At 48.4% G+C, this 23,737-nt stretch overlaps 1 protein-coding gene across 1 annotated transcript in view; it reads right to left on the bottom strand.

Annotated features, from left to right (window-relative positions):
* Positions 1–348: 348 nt before the first annotated feature.
* The window catches only part of LOC144167030 (uncharacterized), a 105,417-nt gene continuing 82,028 nt past the window's right edge, over positions 349–23,737 (bottom strand). The window contains exons 7-8 of the mRNA XM_077696426.1: positions 3,846–3,959; positions 349–562 (exon numbers count right to left, since the gene is read on the bottom strand). Coding sequence (XP_077552552.1) covers positions 3,878–3,959 — 82 coding nt within the window. The 3' untranslated portion in view covers positions 349–562; positions 3,846–3,877. The remainder of the gene's footprint in view (positions 563–3,845; positions 3,960–23,737) is intronic.

Raw genomic sequence — 23,737 nt, 5'->3', positions numbered from 1 at the left:
TTGCGTTCTCCCGCGTTAGGCATGCGGAGTGCTTTGTAGGGTGGCTTATCAGTTCTATTAGTCCGGACTTTATGAACGTGTTGAACATATTCCATTTTGTGTAGTGCGACGGCACAAACGGAGGAGGAAGGAGAAAGCGAAAACCACACGAGACAACTTTAGCAACAGTCACCTATAGTAGTTGCAAGAGTTATACGATTTATTTCCGCACGTCGTTAAAGTTTATCACGGTAAGGAGTTTAAGATGACGAAAATTGTTCCTTCGTGAGTTTGTACACGTACCAATGCTCAAAGGGGCATGTCGTTTGAAACATGCTACATCCGCAGCAGTATTTATTTCGTGTAAGTGTAAAGCGAAAAAAGTTGCCTACTGTATGGCATTGCAGTCGTTCTCGTCAGTGTACTCAATCATAAATTCGCGCAATTTCTTTAACAGCTCGAGACGCCTGTAGCGCCCCGTGTAGTGAACTTGTTGACAAGGCTGGTCGTCAGCATCCGCGTCGATGTCGTACACGGCAATTCCGTATCTCAAGTCCTTGAAACTTTCCTTCCCGTGGCACAGCTGCACCAAGCAACAAAAATGTTATTAGACCTCATGCTGTAAAAAGCACAAAAATCTAGTTAGGGATTACGTAGGTATGTTTGAAATAACGCCGAAAGCCCCGGATGGCAAGCTATGAACTAATGTCACTGAAGGGAGGCGAAAGCCGCTGAGCGCTCCCACCAGCAACATCTGGCGAGCGCCGCAAGATGGCAGGCGTGCAACAATTATTTGGCATAAAACTGATACGGAAGCTTATGCGTCTTCGTCGGAGCTTCAGCCCTTGTCGCGTCATCGTGAGATTACATAGAAAAATTAATTACTTAACAGTAAGCTCCCATAAAGTCGCACCAAAGAATTACGCCCCACAATCAGTCGAGCACGCTAACAAAGTAACTTAGATATGTAGTAAGGTATCTTTGACATGCTCTGTACAGGGTCCACAGTATTAACGTGACATCAAGCCGGCCGTGCGTAATTACAGACCGTAAAGTTCCAACTTTTCTCAGCTCCGGCGCAAATAACTACGTGACTCAGCACAGAATACACGGTTTCGTGTGGACCAGCAATACAACTTGCCAATTGATGGTTAGCGGCACTTATTACGTAGCCGAGTTCACTTCTGGCTATGTCGTGTCGTCACGTCACGGTCGGTACGAAAAAACGGCAACCGCAATTGACCAGGTTAGATATGCACTGGGCCGTACTAACATTGCCGTGATCGAGCGATCGTTCTAGCGAACTCCCGATCCCTGCAAACCACCTACTGTCCTTTTTACCCAAGCTGGGCAGGAGAGGTGATTTGGCTGCGATCGGGACTTCCCGTGGCGTTGAGCGCGTATAAAAAACAGCACGCATATCTCACACATTCATGGGAGCACACGTTTTGTGTACTAATAAATAACAGGGAACCTGGGGTACAAGAGAACCACTGAAGGTGAACAAAGCAATGGTTCAGTGAACAAAGTTACCTTCAGTTTACGAACAAACGTGAACAAAGCAATCGTCCAGTGTGACTTGTAGTGCAGAAAGTTCGTGAACCAAATACAGTGGCATTTTGGTCAGCTGTAAATATGTGAGGGTCCAGCGCTCCACAAGTACATCCACCCAGGTTGAGAACATTATCGAGACGTCGCTGATAAACTCAAAATAATGTAGGTAAGGAAAAAGCTGTGCCCTTTCAGTTCAGTGATTCCCGGATGGCGAACGCCGCTCTCAATGTAGTACAGCCGTGATAGACTACCTGCTAGAAAACAACAAGAACGGTAATTAGACAACGCTGTCACGTCCTATCGCGTCACGTGCTATCACGTCCTATCACGCTATCACGTCCTATATTCACGCAGAAAATCCCATGACCGCTAGAATCCTGGAGTGAAATCCTCTATAGCTCAACTTGGACGATGCAAGTGCAACTACTGAACGTTAAGCCGCAGCTGCTTTAAGTGGTCGCCCTGTTTTCTCTGTGAGTATATAGTCGTTTGCATTCTTAGCGCTTATTAGCGGGCGCAAACGTGTTAATAAATTCATTTTCAACCCTAATAAGTGCGTAAAATGAAAAGCGTAGGTACATGATGATTATCCAGAGTTGCTATGCCTTTCTTCACAGTATCCAGCGCAAACGCAAGCGGGAACTCTCAAAACTTTATTTGGGACCTTTACTTTGTTCATGGCGTCCCTAACAAGTAGACGTACTATTCCAAGATCAATTTTAGCCTTTGCTTTCCGTGGAGCTTTTAAGAAGGCCCGATAACGTTGTTCTGGCCCTTCATTCGGCAAAGTTTCCTACATTTTATCAGCTTTAGACCTATTAGTTATAATCGACAGGAACAAAAGCAGTGATAAAATAGTAAAATTGTTTAAAGCCCCGTGCTTCCTATGAGCTGAGTTTGGGCGATTCTTGTTTTGTTGTTTTTTCGTCCCGCTGTTTTGCCGCCCTGTGTTTTTACCGGTCTTTTTGGGTTGGTCGAGTTGCTTGCGAGAACTTTCTTCAAAATTGTCCTTCGCACTTTATGAGCTGAATGCCACTTCGCCTTTGCGAAAGAACTTGTGGGGAAAACGGGATACGTTTCCTGTTAAGGACGAAAGCTAACAGTGTAGAAATACAACACTAGATTCTGACAATTCGCGCTAATAAATGTAGTATGAACAAAGACAAAACTCTTTTCAAAAACGAAAACATTTCACATAGGTTTTCCTAGCTGGGGCTTATGAGGAATGTGCACGCCACTCCCGGCAAGCCAAATGGACACAGCACTTACCCTTCTTTCTTGAAAAGTGCGTTCGTCAAAATGAATACAACCCGCCCTTTTTTTAATTCTACGACGTCTATGGTTCGTAAGCAGTTTGGAAAGAAAACGTTATTTAAGACCCATTCGCAACGCGTTGTAAAAAATCGCAGTGCAGTTATCTGCGCGGTCGGTCAGTCAGTCGGTTAGTCCGCGCTAAACAGTATCCGTAGCAAGTAAACAGTATGAGCAGCAAAGCACTTTCCCCTGCTAGTGAGCTGCGTAGACGCCAATATATGCCAAGTCCCAATTTCAGCCGTTGTCAAACGCGCCGCCCGACTGAACTTTCGCAAACACACACCTCAAATCTCTAATCACCTGGTAGGCGACGTTTAAAGCGACGCGAAAGCACTCTTCGCTCTCAGTTTTCCCTGCAGAGGCACGCACGCCTACAGCCTGCATGCCGGCCCTGTTGTGGAAACACTCTGTTGTCCATGCGGGCCCCTCGGCCCTCGTAGTCGGCGATGGAACCACTACTGAACCCATGGCGCAGATTGTACGGCGTGTGCTTCATACACTAAATGCTTTTGTGTCTGCTATACCGCGTCATCTGGCGGTAAGCACGGAGGAAGCTGGGCCGTTATGTGGACAAGCGTGTCACCTAATCCCAAGTTGAAATTTTACAGGCCCCGGTAAGTGACCGTTATATTGCGTTTCAAGTACTACGCACGAAACAGAGGTGGCAGGTGTGTATGTATTGATGGGGACGACGAAGTGTTGCAAGTTTGAACGTTTATAACCAGTTCAATACAGAACTCTCCGGGCTTGTTTGTAATCGCATTGTAACATGAGCGTGCACGGTGGCCGTGGGAGGCGTGTAATGTGGTCGAGGCGGAGTGTGGCGGCGTGTTTCGGAAGATGTCAGGCAACTACACGTCTTAGGCAACGGTGGCTGGGCGTTTAGTGTTTGTATTGCAAAGGAATTGCATATTGTGAAAGAATGTGCCACTGAACCTCACCGGCAGCCTCCTGAAATACGATTCCACTTGAGATCGGTTTTTAATTACTTCGCTTACCTTTCTGCGTAGAGATTCCTCTGTGTCAAACGTCATGATTTGGGTGTTGGTTTTGAAAGATCCGCCGTCAATATCGTCAAATGCGGCCGTTCCTTGTACATTGTTTTTGCATACCTTTCGTTAAAGGAGAGACGCAGGGTAGCAATCAGAACCATAGCTCGGCAAAACTAGATGCCACTCACTCACTGTCACTCAAGAAATATATTTATCTTAACGCACTCACTCGCACTCACACTGGCCACTCCGCCCTCACCATGCGCACTCACTCGCACTCACGCTCGCCACTCCGCCTTCGCTACTCACACTCACTCACGCTCATGCTGGCCCCTTGCCCCCACCACTCGCACTCACGTTCACGCTCACTACTCCTCTCTCACAACTCACACTCACTCGCGCTAACGCTCACCCCTCCCCCCTCACCACTCGCACTCACTCCCGCTCACGCTCTCCACTCGTCCTCACTACTCGCACTCACTCCCATTCACGCTCACCACTCGTCGTCACCATTCGCACTCCCTCACACTCACGTTCGCCACTCCTCCCACACCACTCGCACTCACTCCCGGTCACGCTCGCCACTCGTCCTCACCACTCGCGCTCACGCTCACCATTCGTCGTCACAACTCGCACTCACTCACGCTCACGCTCACCACTCATCCCCACCACTCACACTCGCTCGCACTCACGCTCACCACTCGCACTCATCCGCGCTCAGGTTCACCACTCGCATTCGCTGCTTACACTCCCTCGCACTCGCACTCACCACTTGCAATGGCCACTCACACTCACTCGCAATCACTACTCGCTTCCTCCACTCACACACACGTACAAATATTTTCGGTCATGAAATACTTACTGATTTGAGCTAAAATTTACCTTTCTCAGGAATGGGGTCTCCCTTTTTCTTAAGTATGTACTCGGTTATTATAAGCACATATCTTGATATGTCACTTTCAAAGCGGTAATCGACGCTGGATTCTTTTACGAAATGAACAAATTGTCGCTAATTCGCCTGAAGCAATTCATCATAGCTTTTAATTATTGTCTATGCTATTTCGCTAGGACTCTACAAAAGAAAGTACGCTGAAAAGTCTCACAGCGGTGGCAAACATAAAAGAAACAATCCAGTTCCGAAGAAAAGCTTAAGCTGTTGCCATTTGTCAAAATACTGGCTAGCGCGCGCAAATATTCCTATCTCGAAGCGCGCTACCGCGTCACTAAAATTTCGCAGTCAATTCGCTCTGGACAACCCTCCAAACGGTTTACTTCAAGAGTAATCCCAGGTGAAAAGGCCACATAGCGAGAGTGCCCAGCAAAACACCGCCATGAAAAGCTTGAAAACGGCAAGCAAGGTAGAGGAAGGCTACTGGAGCGCTTGATCTTGAGCGCTTGGCCGAGGCAAGGCGAGGGAGAGAGGCGGCGCCGCGTGGTCGCGCCAAATCGGAGCCGCCTGACTTTAGCGCGGGCGTCCTCATGGAGACGAGCTGCCTGGGGCCCGCCTCCCACCGTCCCCCTCCCTAAACGGAGCCAGCCTGCCGCAGAGCAAAACCGCAGCTTGATCCTAAACTACACCGTCATGCGCCCGCACAGGGCACTGAGACAAGTTCACGTCGAAAGTTTATACAAAATAACGGGGAGACTAAGTCATCAGACACACACACGCACACGTACGCACACGTACGCACCCGCACGTACGCTCGCACGCACACAAGCGCACGCATGCACAGGCACGCACGCACACAAGCACGAACACGCACGCAACACACACGAACACATACACGCGCACACGCACACAAACGCACATGCAGCACACACACACCAGCGCACTTGAACACGCGCGCGCACGCACACACATACGCACTCGCACGCACTCATTCACGCACTCACCCAGTCACAAATTACGCTATCCGACTGCCGAGAACGCTTAATATTCGTCCCACCACTCAGGGGTCACAGTACCCCTACGCCATCGGTAGGCGGACGACGACGAAGTCCGCATGAAGCGAGTATCCTAACAGAGCGCCGCCGTAACAAGTAATGACAAATACTGATACTGTTAATACGCCAAGGCCTCGAAAATGAGCTACTGCTTCTACAACACGCAACTCGCCCATCCGAACCATTTCGCCATCCTGATGCGCGAATCTGTGAAAATCTGCGATACTTTTTCAAACGATTACGGGCACGCAAAATTTGCGCTTCAGAAGAGCCGGCCACTTGACAGCTGCAGCAAGCCGACCAATTATGTACACCAAGTACTACGGTAAGTACACGGTGCTTCCTAATGCCTCCATCGCAGCGCTCAGCGGTAGGGAAGTGCAATCGCTTTACTGCGACGACGTTACCGACACTAATTCCAACACAAAATGCTCCGAGCCAGAAACATCATTCGGCGAGAGTGCGCGCAACAGCCCCTCAATGAGTCATGACAGTGAGAGTATCAGCGCATTATGGCGTCAGACGTCCATCTAATACCCGTGCTACACGAGCGTTTCGAAGGCCTTCGAGTCGAATGTCATTCGACTCAAATGACATCTTTGAGCTGCTACACGACGTTTTAAATGCAGAGTATTTCGTTAACTCACGATGTCACCCGTTCTTGGCGTCCGTAGTTGTCCGCATCGCTCGCCTCGACATGCCCGGCTCAGACGTTTCGCTATCGGCGCGATCAACATTCGATAGCGCACCCAGGCACGTGTCAAGTACACTCTCTTCCCTCTCTCGGACTAAACGTGCACCGAGGCTGCCAATTTTACTGCTGACGAGCGCTCTCTCGTCAGCAGTTGCCACAAGTGCAACAACATTAACGTAACGCAAACTAAACGTCGTGCGCCCCCGGAAATGCTCTGCATTTGATCGTGCCCCTCGCGAGGGGGATGTTTCACTGCGTCGCCATGCGAACAGTTTGCCATGCTTTAGTTTCAGTTCCGTATCTCCCCGCCGCGGCCGTGGAGAGAATGCGGCCGGCCGCGACTCTCGCCACCACGGCGCTGCGGTTGCGAGTTGCGCTAGGAAAGCGAGCGTCTTTCAAAATCATTTGGTTAAAGTGGCATTTGAGTCAAAGGAGCACGACTACTGACCTTTGAGAGTCTCAAAGGCCTTTGAAACGCGAACGGTCGTACCCTCGGGCTCAGTTTCTGCAAGTCGTAATAACAAAAACTATTATTTACGAGTAAAACTGTGTGTTTGAAGTGCAAGATCTTCATAATTTTTCACTTGTTCACTTGCTTCGTCCTCGGTCACTCACTCTACGATTACGAAGTAACTTGGTACTCTCAACACCGGCGGTGCAAAAGAGACAAAAAGAAACTGGCAGCCCTGTGCATGTTTTGCGCGCGCTTGTAGATGGTTATCAATTTGATCTCTAATAATTGCTTTTTTGCTCATTTTAACTCTAAAATTACATTTTCGCCAAGAACGAAACATGGCAGCAGTGGCGACACCAAAACATGGCGGGCGAACGCGGAAACTTTCAACTGCTTTTGAGAATGGTCGTGTAGATCGACAGAATTCCTTTGCAGTTCGAATGACCTTTGAGATTTTAAAGGTAGTTCAACTGAAATGTCCTTCCAAACGTTCGTGTAGCACAGGTATAAATCGTATTCCTCAATCAGCAGGTCACTGGAGAGTTGGTACCATGGTGCCTTAAATATAAAGGGGAGTATATAGCCAGTGGCTGTGCGTATATAACTAGTGGCTGTGCGTACGAGTGGATATCGCCAGCAGCAATTACCACAGCAAGCGGCTCCTGCGACGAATGCCAACAGCGAGTGATGCTCACCGCGGTAAGCCCCGCACATCGCGCAAGAAGCGCGCATTCATTCGCCACTCATGTGTGGGGAGCGGAGCTCGCCGCGAGTGGAACTCGCACTCGCGAGTGGTGAGTGGGACTCACCGCGAGTGGTGAGCGGGGCTCGCCGCGAGTGGAACTCTCACTCGCGAGTGGTGAGTGGGGTTCACCGCGAGTGCAACTCGCACTGGCGAGTGGTGAGTGGGGTTCACCGCGAGTGGCTTTCGCACTCGCGAGTGCTGACCGGGGCTCGCCGCGAGTGGAACTCGCACTCGCGAGTGCTGAGCGTGGCTCGCCAAGAGTGGAACTCGCACTCGCGAGTGGTGAACGGGGCTCACCGTGAGTTGCGCTCGCACTCACTCGCACTCGCACTCACCAGGCCAAAACGACGGTGAGGCTCCCTAACCACTAACTCCTGAGTGGTGAGTAGGGGGTGTGTGAGTGCACTCATGAGTGAGTTTGCCGACCTATGATCAGAACACCATATAAAATAACAGCAATGCGACTGTGTGTTTCTGTGGGAGTAATGTTTTTATTAACACACACGCACACACACACAGATACATAGTCATTAAACCTGCCGTTACCCTTTAAGTCATTACCCGACATAGTCATTAAACCTGCCAATAAGGGAGGGGCCATTGTAATTCGGGACAAAACCGACTAGGTTATCGAGGCCAATAAGCAACTATTGGTATCGACGTTCTACAAGGAACTACGCAATGATCCTACTCAAGACTACAATCAAATCGTCAGAGATAACCTGGCTAAGCTTGTTAAAAATAACACAATCAATGAAACCACGGCTAGTTACCTGGTTCCTTTAAGCCCAGTGGCCGATAAATTCTACCTTCTCCCTAAGATTAACAAGATGAACAACTCAGGGCGCCCCTTTGTTTCTGGCATTGGCACTGTTACCGAAAACCTCTCGCGCTAGGTCTATAATCTCAATTGCGACATTCAGCACAGCTTTCCCTCCTTCATTAAGGATACCAATCATTTTCTCTCAGACATCACAGAAATTGCAATTCGTGATAACTGCCTCCTAGTCACCTTGGATGTTCCGTCACTGTACGCTAACATCTGTCATGAAGATGGCATCACCGCTGTATCACTTGCATATGAGCAGTCATCGTCCGACAAACCTATCGATTCTTCTACTCTACAAACTTCCCTTATGCTTATTCTTGAACTTAACAATTTTGAGTTTGACGGGGTCCATTACGTGCAAGTCAGCGGAAAGTCAATGGGAACTGGAATCGTACCCAACAAATGGCTCACCTTGAATCAAAATTTGTCGACACTCAAAGTTTAAAGGCACTCTACTACAAAAAGGTATAATGACAACAAATTAATGATCTGGCAGCACGGTGACGTGGAGCTCCACTTCTTCATTGAGGCACTGAACCTAGCAAATCCTAGTATTTCCCTTGCTCCTTTCTACTCCAAACACAGCCTAGACTTTCTGGACGTTACCGTTACTACTTCCCATAGTAGGCTTCAAACTAAACTATTTAGAAAACTGCCAGACACGCGACAGTATTTGCACTTCCAAAGTAGCCATGTCAGACACTGCAAGACAGCAACACCTTACAGTCAAGCCCACCGTTTAGGAGAATTAGCACAAACCAAGCCGACTTTTACTCAAACTGTCGAGAACTTAAGATCACCTTCCTGAATAAAAATACCCGGAACAAGTTATCGGCGAGGCTATTGTGCGAGTTAACCAATTAGACCTAACGAAATCAAGAAAATATTTATTTCTTTTGCAGTGCGCAGCCAGAAGTGGCGAAGACCGGAGATGCCGAGCGGAACGCGTTCCGCTGTCCGCTAGCAGACGACGCTCGCTTTCCTAGCGCAACTCGCAACCGCAGCGCCGCGGTGGCGAGAGTCGCGGCCGGCCGCCTTCTCTCCACGGCCGCGGCGGGGTGATACGGAACTGAAACTATAGCGTGGCAAACTGTTCGCATGGCGACGCAGTGAAACATCCCCCTCGCGAGGGGCACGATCAAATGCAGAGCATTTCCGGGGGCGCACGACGTTAAGTAGTTTGCATTACGTTAATGTTGTTGCACTTGTGGCAACTGCTGACGAGAGAGCGCTCGTCAGCAATAAAATTGGCAGCCTCGGCGCACGTTGAGTCCGAGAGAGGGGAGAGAAACGTGCCTGGGCGCGCTATCAAATGCTGATCGCGCCGATAGCGAAACGTCTGAGCCGGGCATGTCGAGGCGAGCGATGCGGACAACTACGGACGCCAAGAACGGGTGACATCGTGAGTTAAAGAAATCCTCTGCATTTAAAAAGCCCTGAACGGTAATCCGCAAACAAACATAGTTTTAGATGTTACTGCATCGCATTCACTCGCCTTGTCCCTCCATACGGCGTTGTTGTCCGTCCACACCCCTCCCCCATTCTCCTGGCCCCGCGAGCTGCGCTCTCCGCCGCTCACCCCCTCTCCTCTCCGATAGCGAACACTCTCTCGCGAGGGGCATTGGATTGGATTCGATTGGGTTGGCTTGGATTAGATTGGATTGGATTTGGATTGGATTTGAATAAAGTGGATTGTGCTGGATTGTGTTGCGTCATAGCCGCGGTCGTTCCAGCACCGGCGTTCCGATTTCGCGCACGTGCATAGACTTGATCTTCGCTGCAAATTGCACGGTGGTCCCGTTACTTCACCATCCACTACCCGTATACTTCAGCGACCACAAGGCCGTCATCGTTAATGTTACGCCGCGTGTTAAATAAAGAGTAAACCATACGCGTTCCTCACACGTTTCACGCAATTAGAGAATCAACCCAAAGGAAACACCAAGTGAACCCCCAAGATGCGTCGCATCTCCACAGGGTTCCCCTCTCTGGAAGGTGGGGTAATTTTTTTAACCCACTCAGCATCCGCTCCAAGAGTGTCAACCGTACTAACAAATTACTCCCACCTCCCCTCGCGGGAACCCCGGTGTAGATGCGACGCATAGGGGGTTCCGTTGTTGTTTCCGTTAGGTTGATTCTCCCATCGCGTGAAACGTGCCGTGAACCCCCTGCCGCGGCTATGACGCAACGTGGCGCGGCTATGACGCAGCACAATCCACCACAATCCACTTCAATCCAATCCAAGCCAAACTAATAGAATCCAATCCAATGACCCTCGCGAGAGAGTGTTCGCTATCGGAGAGGAGAGGGGGGGAGCAGCGGAGAGCGCATCTCGCGCGGAGAGGAGAATGGGGGAGGGGTGTGGACGGACAACAATAACGCCGTATGGAGGGACAAGGCGAGTGAACGAGATGCAGTCGCACCTGAAATATCACAATATCGTAATTCAAAGTGAACGCTTAAAAAGCATATTTCCCGAACCACCACGCGTGGTCTACCGGCGTAATAAGACTTTTGGCGACTTTCTCACTAACTCTCGTATCAGCCGACCGGAAACTACTGGTCGCATGTCCTGTAATAAGCCTCGATTCAAAGTATGCCCACTAATGACCACAACACAGCCGGCCACCAGCACGGCTTCAGACTATTACGTGCATATAAAGGGTAAGTAGTAGTAGTAGTAGTAGTAACGTTATTGAGCTCGAGGCGTTTTCAGACGCCAGATGGAGCGGTTCCCAGGTCGCGGGAATCGTATTGGGCCAGCAGCTCCTGGCCCCTGGCCGTCAGCGCGAGCTGGGTCGGCAGGGCGGGGCTGGACCGCAAGGTCTCCAATCGCTCGTGGACTGGGGTAGGGGGGGTGGAGGGAGGGTGGGGGATTATAGGGGCTTTGAGTTTAGTGCACTCCGCCAGTATGTGTCCGAGCGTGCCGCTGTTTGTGTTACAGAATGGGCAGCGGTCCCCCTGGTTTTCAGGGTAAAATGTATGCAACAGGACGGGGTGGGCTAGTGACCCCGCCTGGATGCGCCTGAGTATTGTCCGTTGCTCCCTGGTCAGGGTGCGGTGTGGCTCGGGGAGGGTACGCCGCTCGTCTTTGTATTCGTTCGTAATTTCTTTATATGTGAGTGCCGGAGTTGGGGTGTCCGTGTCCTGCCCTGCCCGGAGGGTCATTGCGCGGGCGTGGCAGTCAGCGATGACGTTGCCGGCTACCTTTGTATGGGCAGGCACCCATGTGAGAGAGAGAGAAAAGACTTTATTGACCACATCCGGCATGCAAGAGACTCGGTCCGGGCACGCAGGGCTCGGCCTCGTCCCCCTGTCTATCAGTCTAGGCTATTCAGTCCTAAGACTTCGGGCTTAGACCTCGAGGCTTTGTGCCCGGCCGTCGCTCGGACTACTCGAGGTCCCCGGTCGGTCCGATCGGCTCCCGTTGTCGGGAGGGACCGGCAGTCGCGGGGCCCCCTTTCGCCTTTGCTTGGCCAGGGCCGCCTCGAGCCGCTGGATGGCCCGTCGTTGATGTTGGAGCTCGGTAGAGTTCACACACTCGCGCACTTCGGGCGGATACGTGTCCGTCGGGCACGGCATTAAAGTCCCCCCATCGCACACAGCACTTTCACACCCCCACATCAGGTGTCTCAGAGTCGCGCGTTCTCGCTCACACGCACTGCACAGGTCGCTTTCATAATATTCAGGACACATGTGTCGCGCGAGAGCAGGCGTCAGAACGGTCTCCGCTTGCAGTTGTCGGAACCTCGTCGCCTCCACCCGAGACAGTTCCCGGTGCGATGTGAGCTCTATGGCTCGGCCCGGTGCCCTCTTTTAAGTGCGAATGCACTTTATAAGCGACCCTGAATTCCGTTGACCACCGTCCGTCCACATAGCAACAGCTGCGGGTGCGCGCGCTCCTCGTCTTCCCTGGCAACGGGGGGAGATGGCACCTACACACGTGGGGGATTGGCCAGGAATCTCGTCTTCCTGAGCAACGGGGGGAGATGGCCACGCGCTGCCTGGCCGCTGACATGGCACATACCCACGTGGGGGATTGGCCAGAAATCGGGCGTGAGAAGGGCTAATGCACCCGCTTAAAGGAGTACTGACACGAAATTTCAAAGCTGATATCCGCTCTTTCTGTACGGTTCCTGCCGAAGACGCCGACACCAACCACCTACTATGGACGTGCCCTTCCCTTAGAGCAGCGAGATCCAGACACCTTCGCGGCACAGGCCTGCATCCTGGGAGACCTCCTGATCTGCACCGATGGCTGTAGGGGCCCTACCACCGCTGTCTTCTGGATTTCCTCCGGGAAACGGGTGCCAACTTGTACCTCTAAGACTTTATGCCAAAGGGCATACTATCGCAAAAAAAAGTACAACGACAACACAAATAGGTGTCTGTGCATGGCACATACACACGTGGGGGATTGGCCAGGAATCGGGCGTGAGAAGGGCTAATGCACCCGCTTAAAGGAGTACTGACATGACATTTCAAAGCTGAGATCAGCTCTAGCATTCAAGTACAACGACAACACAAATAGGTGTCTGTGAATAAATGCATCTTTCTTTCTTTGTAGTTGTGTGTGTGTGTGTGTGTGTGTGATCTCTCTTTCGCGAACATTACCGAACCGCGCAAATTCAACTCGTGCATTCGCACTTTCACATTTTTCCCCTCGGGGAAATGCGGGGAAATATTTTCGATAGTATTGTGGCTGCCTCTAAGAAGACCACCCCCTTTCAGAAACCGCTGTAGGCTCTCTTTGAGTCAGTGACCACCACCCCGACGCCCGGTTGAACGAGCGCCAGGGCTATGGCCACTTCCTCCGCTGTCGTGGGCTCCTTAGTCTTTACCGCCGCGCTGTTGATGAGTCGTTCTGCATCGGTGACCACCACCGCTGCGCGACTGCTTCCTTTAACAAGAGAGGCGTCTACGTAGAGCACTCCATTCTTTAAAGGAGCCATGAAGAGAAAACACAAGTTTGGCTCCTTCAAAAGATTGTCTCGTTAGAACCATAACGACACCACTTATAACGCGAACTTCGCTCAAATAAGCTACATAATTAGGAAAAAAGAAAATGACCATGCGACCCACCAGCTCATTTTCCGCAACAGAACCTGTGATGTCACTTGGGAATGCTCTGCGATTGGCGGAGGCCGGCAAAAGCAAACGCATGTTAGGCAGGGCTTACAGTTTGCATAGCGAGCTAAATGCCCGTGAAACATACTGCACATTCTTTTTATGACAAAGAACGGTGGAGTAAACGGTTGAAGTTCCGAACGAACACGCAAGCGTGTATGCCAATGCGTACGAAACTACCGCCAAGCCGAACTCGACATCTCGCCGTCACCACCGTCGCGCAGACGAATTTTCGGGTTCAAGGCTCTTCGGGGCCAACGAACCGTCCCAGCACGCACAGCCGCGACCTTGCTTGGTATCGTAATCCCTTCACAGGAGGTTGGCCGTCATATCGCCAACGAGCACAGGTAAAAATAGAAACAAGGGGAGTAAGGAACACAGAGCAGCAACGAGATAGTGCCACTCGTCGCACAGGTTTCGGTATGGAGGTCGTGTTGGCTTGCTGCTGTCGTTACGAGCTCGTTTACAGTTTACAACCACTGAAAACTTCAGTTTGCTCTAGTACTTTACAATGAAATTTCGTTGCTGTGTTTTGAAATGCCCATGTAGTACGGGCAAATCGTCGAGGGAGTGCGACATCCCCGCCGGTGAGATCTCCTTTCATGTGCTGCCCAACGACGAACCTCGGCGAAGCAAGTGGCTACGTTTTGTGAACTTTGCAAACGGAGGAGAAAGAGAGCTAAAGGAAGTACGAGTGTGCTCGCTTCATTTACGAGGAAGTGGTTACGGCAGGGACCCGGACATGCTGGCGCTCGTCGCCGACTTCGTCAAATCGCCTTTCAAAGCGCTCTGACCTTGGATGAAAAAACGTGCCGTACACACCGCGCATTGACGCTCGAATCTTTCTGGTCGGAGCAGAGAGCTCGAGCGAACGGCTTTCCATACACGACACCGGCCAACTGGCATAAGCGATACTGCTACTGAAATTGAAAATACGGCACATACGTACCAGTCTGTATTCGTCCGTCGCGACGGGGCTGACGAGGCAGCGGTGCCGACGGTTGGGCGTTCGTCTGTTGTGGCTATCGCGAAATGGTCGCTTTCCCGTCCACCGCGATCCCACAACTCTTGCCGCTCGTGCACTTAGAAGCATTGAGCGTTCAAGTGGTGTGAGGTTGTTAAATGCAAGCCCGAGCTCCTCGGCGAGAGTTTTGTTCTCCGGATCAGGCGATTTCATGACTAGGGCTGCGGGTGCACTAGGTTTTACTAGTATTTTTAAAATGGCCGCCGTCTCGGTCGACTCCCGCGTGTGGGTGCTATATGGAGTCGACATATTAAGTATCTGTTTCATGGACCGGGTCGTATGACGCCATTGTTCACGTGACGAAATGTGCAATTTTAGCGGGAGATTTAAAATTTTGACTTAAATTGCCTTATTTCTCAGTGAATAAAGCACCATTTGCTTCCGGGAAAGCGCTTGGGGTACTATGAAACACCTAATCTTTCGAATAAAACAAACTTTTGTTTTCTCTTCATGGCTCCTTTAACTGTGACTCCGCTAATGTCGTATACCTTTAGAGTGCACTATTTGTAGGCAACAATATATCGGCCAAACTGAAACGCTTTTTCGAATACGGTTCAATATTCACCGCTCTCATGCAATAAGTTGTCCTTATTTGCCCCCAGCGGTCCCGATCATGCAGTAGAACATCTTAAAGCAACAACTGTAAATCCGCTTTTAAAACCCATCACGACCGAGAGGTTCGGGAATCTTATCTAATTTATACGTTTAGGTCAGCGACGCTCAATATCAATGAAAGTTATGGAAATCTAACCTGCTTATCCCGCGAGCAAAATTGGCGATCTCATAATTTTCATCACGTCGTTCATTTATTCTTCCCCATCAGAATTCGCACAAGCTCTCCAAGTACAGCAGCTTTGTTAGCCTGATGCGCTCGACAATGCGATTTCTCCTTGGGAAGGAGGCGGCATTCCCTCCACCATTTTGCAGCATCTAACCCCTTGTGATCTGTGAAAACTACCTATTCCGTGTTCGGTTGCTAGGTCACTGTGAAATTTCTTTTGTGCATGGCATCTATTCGTACCAACCGCGGAGGGCACACCCACAATACAGTCATCCTTCGTCCCTTAATGGATCCGTCCAAACCCGTCTTCCAACCCACTCAATCCCTTATTGTGTAATTTCCCTTCGTTTTGAAACCGCGCTTGTCCACGGTTTCGCACTACCTGAATTTGCAACCCACACCACGTGCGTTGCCACGTCGTCGTGCGATCTTGAGAGCTGCCTTGCTAATTCAACCCAATTCTCTCTCTCTCTCTCTCTGCTTTTGTTGCTGTGCCACGGGCATAGCCCGGCTGTATGCATACTCAGTTTCCGAAACACTTTCCTCTGCTTCTCAAATTTTATCGCAAAGCTATAAAGAAATGTGGTCCAAATCTTTGTGGCAGCAAAATAATGTAACGGTACTCTGATGAAGGCAAGTCCCATTTCTGCTACGTGAGTAAACCTTCTTTGTTATTGTTCTTGCCGTGTATCCGACTCTGTACTATATATATATATATATATATATCTATATATATACATGTGTGTGTGTGTGTGTGTGTGTGTGTGTGTGTGTGTGTGTGTGTGTGTGTGTGTGTGTGTGTGTGTGTGTGTGTGTGTGTGTGTGTGTGTGTGTGTGTGTGTGTAGAGAATCAGAATAGGAAATGAGGGGCTCGTTGAAAAATAAGACAAATAAAGTTTGGCATTCAAGAAAACCTCGGAAAGCAAAGGGAAAGATATGGCAGGTCATTGAAACAGATAAAGAATTTGGAAAGAAAGAAAGTGAAGAAAAAATGCCCGCCAGGTGGGATCCGAACCCACGACCTCCAGAATACCGGTCTGGTGCTATAACCACTACGCTACCAGCGGGGCTATTTTTTCCCTTCACTGTCTGGGGTATTTATGTCACTGTAATTTTAAGTCGGAGTGGAGCTGGCTACCACTCCTAAGCACAGGAAAAAAATTAGTGACATAAATACCCCAGAAAGTGAAGGGGAAAAATAGCCCCGCTGGTAGCGTAGTGGTTATCGCACCAGACCGGTATTCTGGAGGTCGTGGGTTCGGATCCCACCTCGTGGGCATTTTTTCTTCACTTTCTTTCCAAATTCTTTATCTGTTTCAATGACCTACCATAAATTCCCCTTTGCTTTCCGAGGTTTTCTTGACTGCCAAACTCTATTTCTGCCTTATATATATATATATATATATATATATATTGTAGGACAGAGACGTACGGCACGAGGGATTTCGTAAGGACACATATCAAGGTTGCAGTCCTTATTGGCAGTGCTGTTTGGCGTTTCAGCAGTGTTTTATAGTGCCGAATGAAGTATGATTGCCTTTTTTTTATGCAGGAATAAATAATTGAAAATTCAAGTCGAGAAAAAATGCGCCGTTTTTTCCGGAAGCGGGAATCGAACCCATAACCTCCGCATAACGCGTGCGGTGCTCTACCATTGAGCTAGTTCCGCGGCGACTCCTCTCTCGACTATACAGCGGGGTTTTGTATTTACGACTGCTCAGAGCCCGGTCAACTAGCGCCGCCCCTCGACCACCGCGGGAAGACGTAGAACGTCTTTTCCCAGCGGCCGCACGTAAGACGTGGTCGGAAGTCGGGGATAGCCAAAGGCATTTCAGACTGCTGAGGCCAGAACCCTCGTAATGCATTTTGTAGAACAGAGACGTACGGGACGAGGGATTTCGTAAGGACACATATCAAAGTTGCAGTCATTATTGCCAGTGCTGTTTGGCGTTTTAACAGTGTTTTTATAGTGCCGAATGAAGTATGATTGCCTTTTTTTTATGCAGGAATAAATAATTGAAAATTCAAGTCGAGAAAAAATGCGCCGTTTTTTCCGGAAGCGGGAATCGAACCCACAACCTCCGCATAACGCGTGCGGTTCTCTACCATTGAGCTAGTTCCGCGGCGACTCCTCTCTCGACTATACAGCGGGGTTTTGTATTTACGACTCCTCAGAGCCCGGTCAACTAGCGCCGCCCCTCGACCACCGCGGGAAGACGTATAACGTCTTTCCCCAGCGGCCGCACGTAAGACGTGGTCGGAAGTCGGGGATATCCAAAGACATTTCAGACTGCTGAAGCCAGAACCCTCGTAATGCATTTTGTAGAACAGAGACGTACGGGACGAGGGATTCCGTAAGGACACATATCAAAGTTGCAGTCCTTATTGCCAGTGCTGTTTGGCGTTTTAACAGTGTTTTATAGTGCCGAATGAAGTATGATTGCCTTTTTTTTTATGCAGGAATAAATAATTGAAAATTCAAGTCGAGAAAAAATGCACCGTATTTTTTCTCGACTTGAATTTTCAATTATTTATTCCTGCAAAAAAAAAGGCAATCATACTTCATTCGGCACTATAAAACACTGTTAAAACGCCAAACAGCACTGGCAATAAGGACTGCAACTTTGATATATATATATATATAAAATATATATATATATATATATATATATATATATATATATATATATATATATATATATATATATATATATATATATATATATACGATAGAGAAGTCAAACTGAAAAACATAACAACATTTATTCTAACGTTTCAACAGGGGGCCGGTCTTTTTCAAAGATACAAATAGTGCAGATCAGTTGGGTTTAAATACATTTCAGTTGTGGGCGGGGCAAGAAAAACGTAGGCTCTACGCGACACAAAAAAGCCGCAGAACGCAAAAGGTGGAAAAAAAAGGGGGGGGGGGATAGAGGGCTGCTGGAGTGCTGCCGGGGCACATAGGGGAAAGGGGCCTAATGAAGTCAGGCGAAGCTATAGGATAAGAGGAAAGCATTGCAAGGTACTGAAGTCACGACGGGAAAGCAAGAAGGTGAGAACTAAGGAGGAGCTCGTTTTAGCTCGTTTGTTGACCTGTTTCTGGTGGCAGGTGCCAGGTAGGGCAACCTGCAGGGTGTGAGAGTTTCAAAAATACAGAAAATATGCAAAGAACCAGAGGAAATTGACTGGTGAGGAGAAAAGGGTGGGAGAGCCCAGAGGTAATTACGGATGCCTAGTGCAAGCTTTAACACACATAAACAAAGGGAAAAAAGAAAAAAGAAAACGAGGGAAGGAAGAGGGGGATTGGGATTAGCGGGAGGGACGCGGAAACCGCAGAGGGAGGGGAGTGCGGGGATGAAAGAGGTTCGAAGAAAAGACCAAGCGACCATGCGGGGATGAAAGAGGTTCGAAGAAAAGACCAAGCGACACGTGGTTTCACATGGCGTGAAATCGCGGAAACGTTTTCTTGCGAAAAACGTGGCAGCGGGCCACGAGGCGTCCACGAGGTCATGCAATGCAAAGCCAATACAATGCAAAGTAACGCTAATTTAAGCTTGATCACATAAATACCGAAAATAAATGGACATAAGGCTAAAAACACATAGAAAAAAAGGAGATATACAGTGCCACATGAAGTTTTTGAAGAGCATTCACGCAAGATCATATTTCTTTACATAACCGCATACAGACACACAGAAAAACTATAAACAGAATATCACCACAGAAAAGACAAGCGGTTTTATCTACCCTATAGCAATTGTTCAGTGCAAAAGGACACAAAATAATAATCATACAAATAAAGAAAAAAATATAAAGCAAGGGGTACTATGGTGAAACCTGTTTACATGTGGTAGGGCAACTACACACAAGCAATACACTGACACAGTACAAAATACGATATGTGTACAAATTTTAAAAAAAAGAAAGAAAGTAAGAACGTTTCTCTTTCAGAACAAAGTTTCTCAGTTGCTCGCTGCATCGGCCTTCTCTGGTGCCTGATTGGGCAGGCAAGACAATCGGCCTGTGTTTTCATTTATGCCGCTCAAGACAGTGTTAAACTTGTAAATAAGGTACGATTCACGGGCTTCACGATCATAATGCGTTTTGAAATTGGACTGAAGCACTGTGGCTGTGAATGCGTGGAAAGGGTGGCCTAGATTATTTACATGTTTAGATAGGGGAAGGTGTGGGAGGGACTTTATGTGTGCTCGGTGGTTGTTTATTCTCATTCTAAACGGATTCTCAGTTTGACCAACGTACTGGGCGTGGCATATGGTGCATTCAAGAAGGTAGACAATGTTTTCGCTGTCACAGTCAAAGTTTCCTCTTATCTGGAAAGAGAATGAAGACGTGGTGCTGGTGGCGACAGAGGCTTTAGTCATCATGGGGCATAGTTTGCACCTAGGCTTATTGCAGGGCCCGCTGCCTGTGAAGCTGGGGGTGTTGACCTTAGATGACGTTACAATATCCCTGATGTTTCTCGCACGTCAGTACACGACGCGGGGAGGCTCAGGGAAAACACTTCGCAACTTTTCGCTTTGAAGTAGAATGTTGTGGTGCTTTCTGAGTATGCAGTTTACGCTGGAGGACGAAGCGGCATATGTTAGAATAAGGTTGGGGGTCGTATTCAAAGATTTGGATTTTGAGTTAGTTATCAGGTGGCGGCGGTGCTGTTTCTCAGCCCTCATAATAGCATCACTGATGACAGACGGTGGGTATTGTTGTCGTGTTAGGTCATTAGTTAGTTGTTGACAGTTAGAGGCAAAATCAGCTGGGTCAGAGCATATCCTTCTGAAACGCAGAGACTGACTGTATGGTATGCCGAGTTTAGTGTTTGACGTGGTTGCTTTTGAAATGCAAGTACTGGTGTCGGTCCGTTGGCTTCCTGCACACTGAGGTCACAAGCTTGTTGTCCGATATCCTCACTGATACATCGAGAAAGTTGATGGTAGATGCGGAATACGAGTGGGAGAATGAAATGCTCTCGTGGGCGTTGTTGAAAGCGGTGATAAATGTTAGAAGTTTCTCTTCCCCATGGCACCAAATGAGAAAAATATCGTCAATGAACCTTCGATAGAAAAGAGGGTGAAGCTGTGCCTTGCTTAGAAATTCCGACTCCAATGTGCCCATGAAAATGTTAGCATAGTTGGGTCCTATTTTGGTTCCCATCGAGGTCCCGTCGATTTGCACGTAGTGCTTATTGTCGAACTCAAAGTTGTTTAGCTCCAAGACAAGCTTTAGAAGTACGCCGAGAGTTTCACCATCAATTGAATTGTCTTGGGCGGCATCATTGTATGCCTGGATGACAGATCGGATGCCGTCCGAGTGTGGAATATTTGTATATAGCGAGGCGACGTCGAGAGTGACTTGCAGGCTATCTTCCGGTATAACTAGATCCATAATATCAGCCAGAAAATGGTTTGTATCCTTTACATATGACGGTAGTGTGGGAGGAATGTCTTTGATTAAGCTATCGATAAAACTAGAGATGATTTCTGTTACTGTCCGTATACCGGAGATGATTGGCCTGCCCGGATTTCCTGCTTTATGTATTTTAGGCAACATATAAAATCGTCCTGGAACTGCTCTTAAAACTTGAAGTGAGGCTGCAGTTTTTTCCGGAAGTTTTTTGTCTTTGACGAGCGCAATCAGTGTCTGGCTTACCTTGTTCTTAAATTGCGGAGTCTGATCGGTGACAGTTGGTTTATAGAAAGAAGTATAGCTGAGCTGTCTTTCCGCCTCAGTGATGTAGTCCTGCTTATTCATAATAACAATTGCGCCACCTTTGTCGGCGGGTTTGATTGTTATGTCGGAGCGCTCGCTTAAACCTTGTAATGCCTTTTCCTCTTTCTGTGAGAGATTTTTGTGATGCGGTGATCGATTTTTACATTGAGCTAGAATGTCGCGTAGATGTCTAAGCATTTGTCTTTTTGTGGGGGAGGAGTCCAATGCGGTAGTGATGGCAGCCTAGTGTCCATATTAGGGTCTTGTGATTTGCCATAGTAACATTCGCTGAGCCTAAGCGTTCGGGAGAAGTTCTCTAGATCCTTATAGAGTTGGAATTCGTCTAGTCTCCCGGTTTCAGGGCAAAAACTCAAGCCTCTTGATAGCACGCGTTCTTCGTCATCAGTGAGGGGGGTGTCGGAAATATTTACTATGTGGCACTCTTTGAGCTGGGAGGGGTTCAGGTCAGGAATATTTTCGGGGCTTGCATGGGAAGGAAAAAAAGACGTGTCTACTTTTTCAGGAAGGGAAGTTATGCCGTCCCGAAGCAGCTTTTTCTGTTTTGTTAGAATTAGTTGGCGCTCTTTCTTTTCTGCAAATACTTTTAAAAGGTTAATTTCATGGGGCGTCAACTCTACCTGGACTTTTCGTTCCTCACTGAGGATGTGCTCTAGTTGTGAGTTATCGTGGTCAATAAAAATATTCAAAAGTTCCTTGGATGCTTCATGTATGCATAGCGCCCACCTAGCCTGAAGCTCTTGAGACATGACGGAGGTGGCGGCTTTAACGTAAATGCGGAGCCCTTTCGGAACAACATCACATCTGCGATACAGAATGAGGGTACTGAGATGGCACTGATATCGTACTCGCTTTTCAACAATTTTCCTAGCCTTTAAAAAAATTTTTGACACGGTTGGTCTGTTCTGACCACAATAGTCACCTGATTCTAGTCAGTTCCTTCGGTTTTGGAACCGAACTGACCGAAGGAACTGACTAGAATCAGGTGACTATTGTGGTCAGAACAGACCAACCGTGTCAAAAAATTTTTTTAAAGGCTAGGAAAATTGTTGAAAAGCGAGTACGATATCAGTGCCATCTCAGTACCCTCATTCTCTATCACAGATGTGATGTTGTTCCGAAAGGGCTCCGCATTTACGTTAAAGCCGCCACCTCCTACATGTCTCAAGAGCTTCAGGCTAGGTGGGCGCTATGCATACATGAAGCATCCAAGGAACTTTTGAATATTGTTATTGACCATGATAACTCTCAACTAGAGCACATCCTCAGTGAGGAACGAAAAGTCCAGGTAGACTTGACGCCCCATGAAATTAACCTTTTAAAAGTATTTGCAGAAAACAAAGAGCGCCAACTAATTCTAACAAAACAGAAAAAGCTGCTGCGGGACGGCATAACTTCCCTTCCTGAAAAAGTAGACACGTCTTTTTTTTCCTTCCCATGCAAGCCCCGAAAATATTTCTGACCTGAACCCCTCCCAGCTCAAAGAGTGCCACATAGTAAATCTTTCCGACACCCCCCTCACTGAAGACGAAGAACGCGTGCTATCAAGAGGCTTGAGTTTTTGCCCTGCAACCGGCAGACTAGACGAATTCCAACTCTATAAGGATCTAGAGAACTTCTCCCGAACGCTTAGGCTCAGCGAATGTTACTATGGCAAATCACAATACCCTAATATGGACACTAGGCTGCCATCACTGCCGCATTGGACTCCTCCCCCACAAAGAGACAAATGCTTAGACATCTACACCAAGGCGGTACAACGCGACATTCTAGCTCAATGTAAAAATCGATCACCGCATCACAAAAATCTCTCACAGAAAGAGGAAAAGGCATTACAAGGTTTAAGCGAGCGCTCCGACATAACAATCAAACCCGCCGACAAAGGTGGCGCAATTGTTATTCTGAATAAGCAGGACTACATCACTGAGGCGGAAAGACAGCTCAGCGATACTTCTTTCTATAAACCAACTGTCACCGATCAGACTCCGCAATTTAAGAACAAGGTAAGCCAGACACTGATTGCGCTCGTGAAAGACAAAAAACTTCCGGAAAAAACTGCAGCCTCACTTCAAGTTTTAAGCCCAGTTCCAGGACGATTTTATATGTTGCCTAAAATACATAACGCAGGAAATCCGGGCAGGCCAATCATCTCTGGTATAGGGACAGTAACAGAAATCATCTCTAGTTTTATCGATAGCTTAATCAAAGACATTCCTCCCACACTACCTTCATATGTAAAGGATACAAACCATTTTCTGGCTGATATTATGGATCTAGTTATACCGGAAGATAGCCTGCTAGTCACTCTCGACGTCGCCTCGCTATATACAAATATTCCACACTCGGACGGCATCCGATCTGTCATCCAGGCATACAATGATGCCGCCCAAGACAATTCAATTGATGGTGAAACTCTCGGCGTACTTCTAAAGCTTGTCTTGGAGCTGAACAACTTTGAGTTCGACAATAAGCACTACGTGCAAATCGACGGGACCTCGATGGGCACCAAAATAGGACCCAACTATGCTAACATTTTCATGGGCACATTGGAGTCGGAA

This window comes from Haemaphysalis longicornis, unplaced genomic scaffold (assembly GCF_048455015.1).
Source record: "Haemaphysalis longicornis isolate Haplotype H1 unplaced genomic scaffold, Haemaphysalis longicornis Haplotype H1 scaffold_2, whole genome shotgun sequence".
Classification (NCBI taxonomy): Eukaryota; Metazoa; Arthropoda; class Arachnida; order Ixodida; family Ixodidae; genus Haemaphysalis; species Haemaphysalis longicornis.
This window is presented reverse-complemented; position numbering and strand designations above follow the sequence as displayed.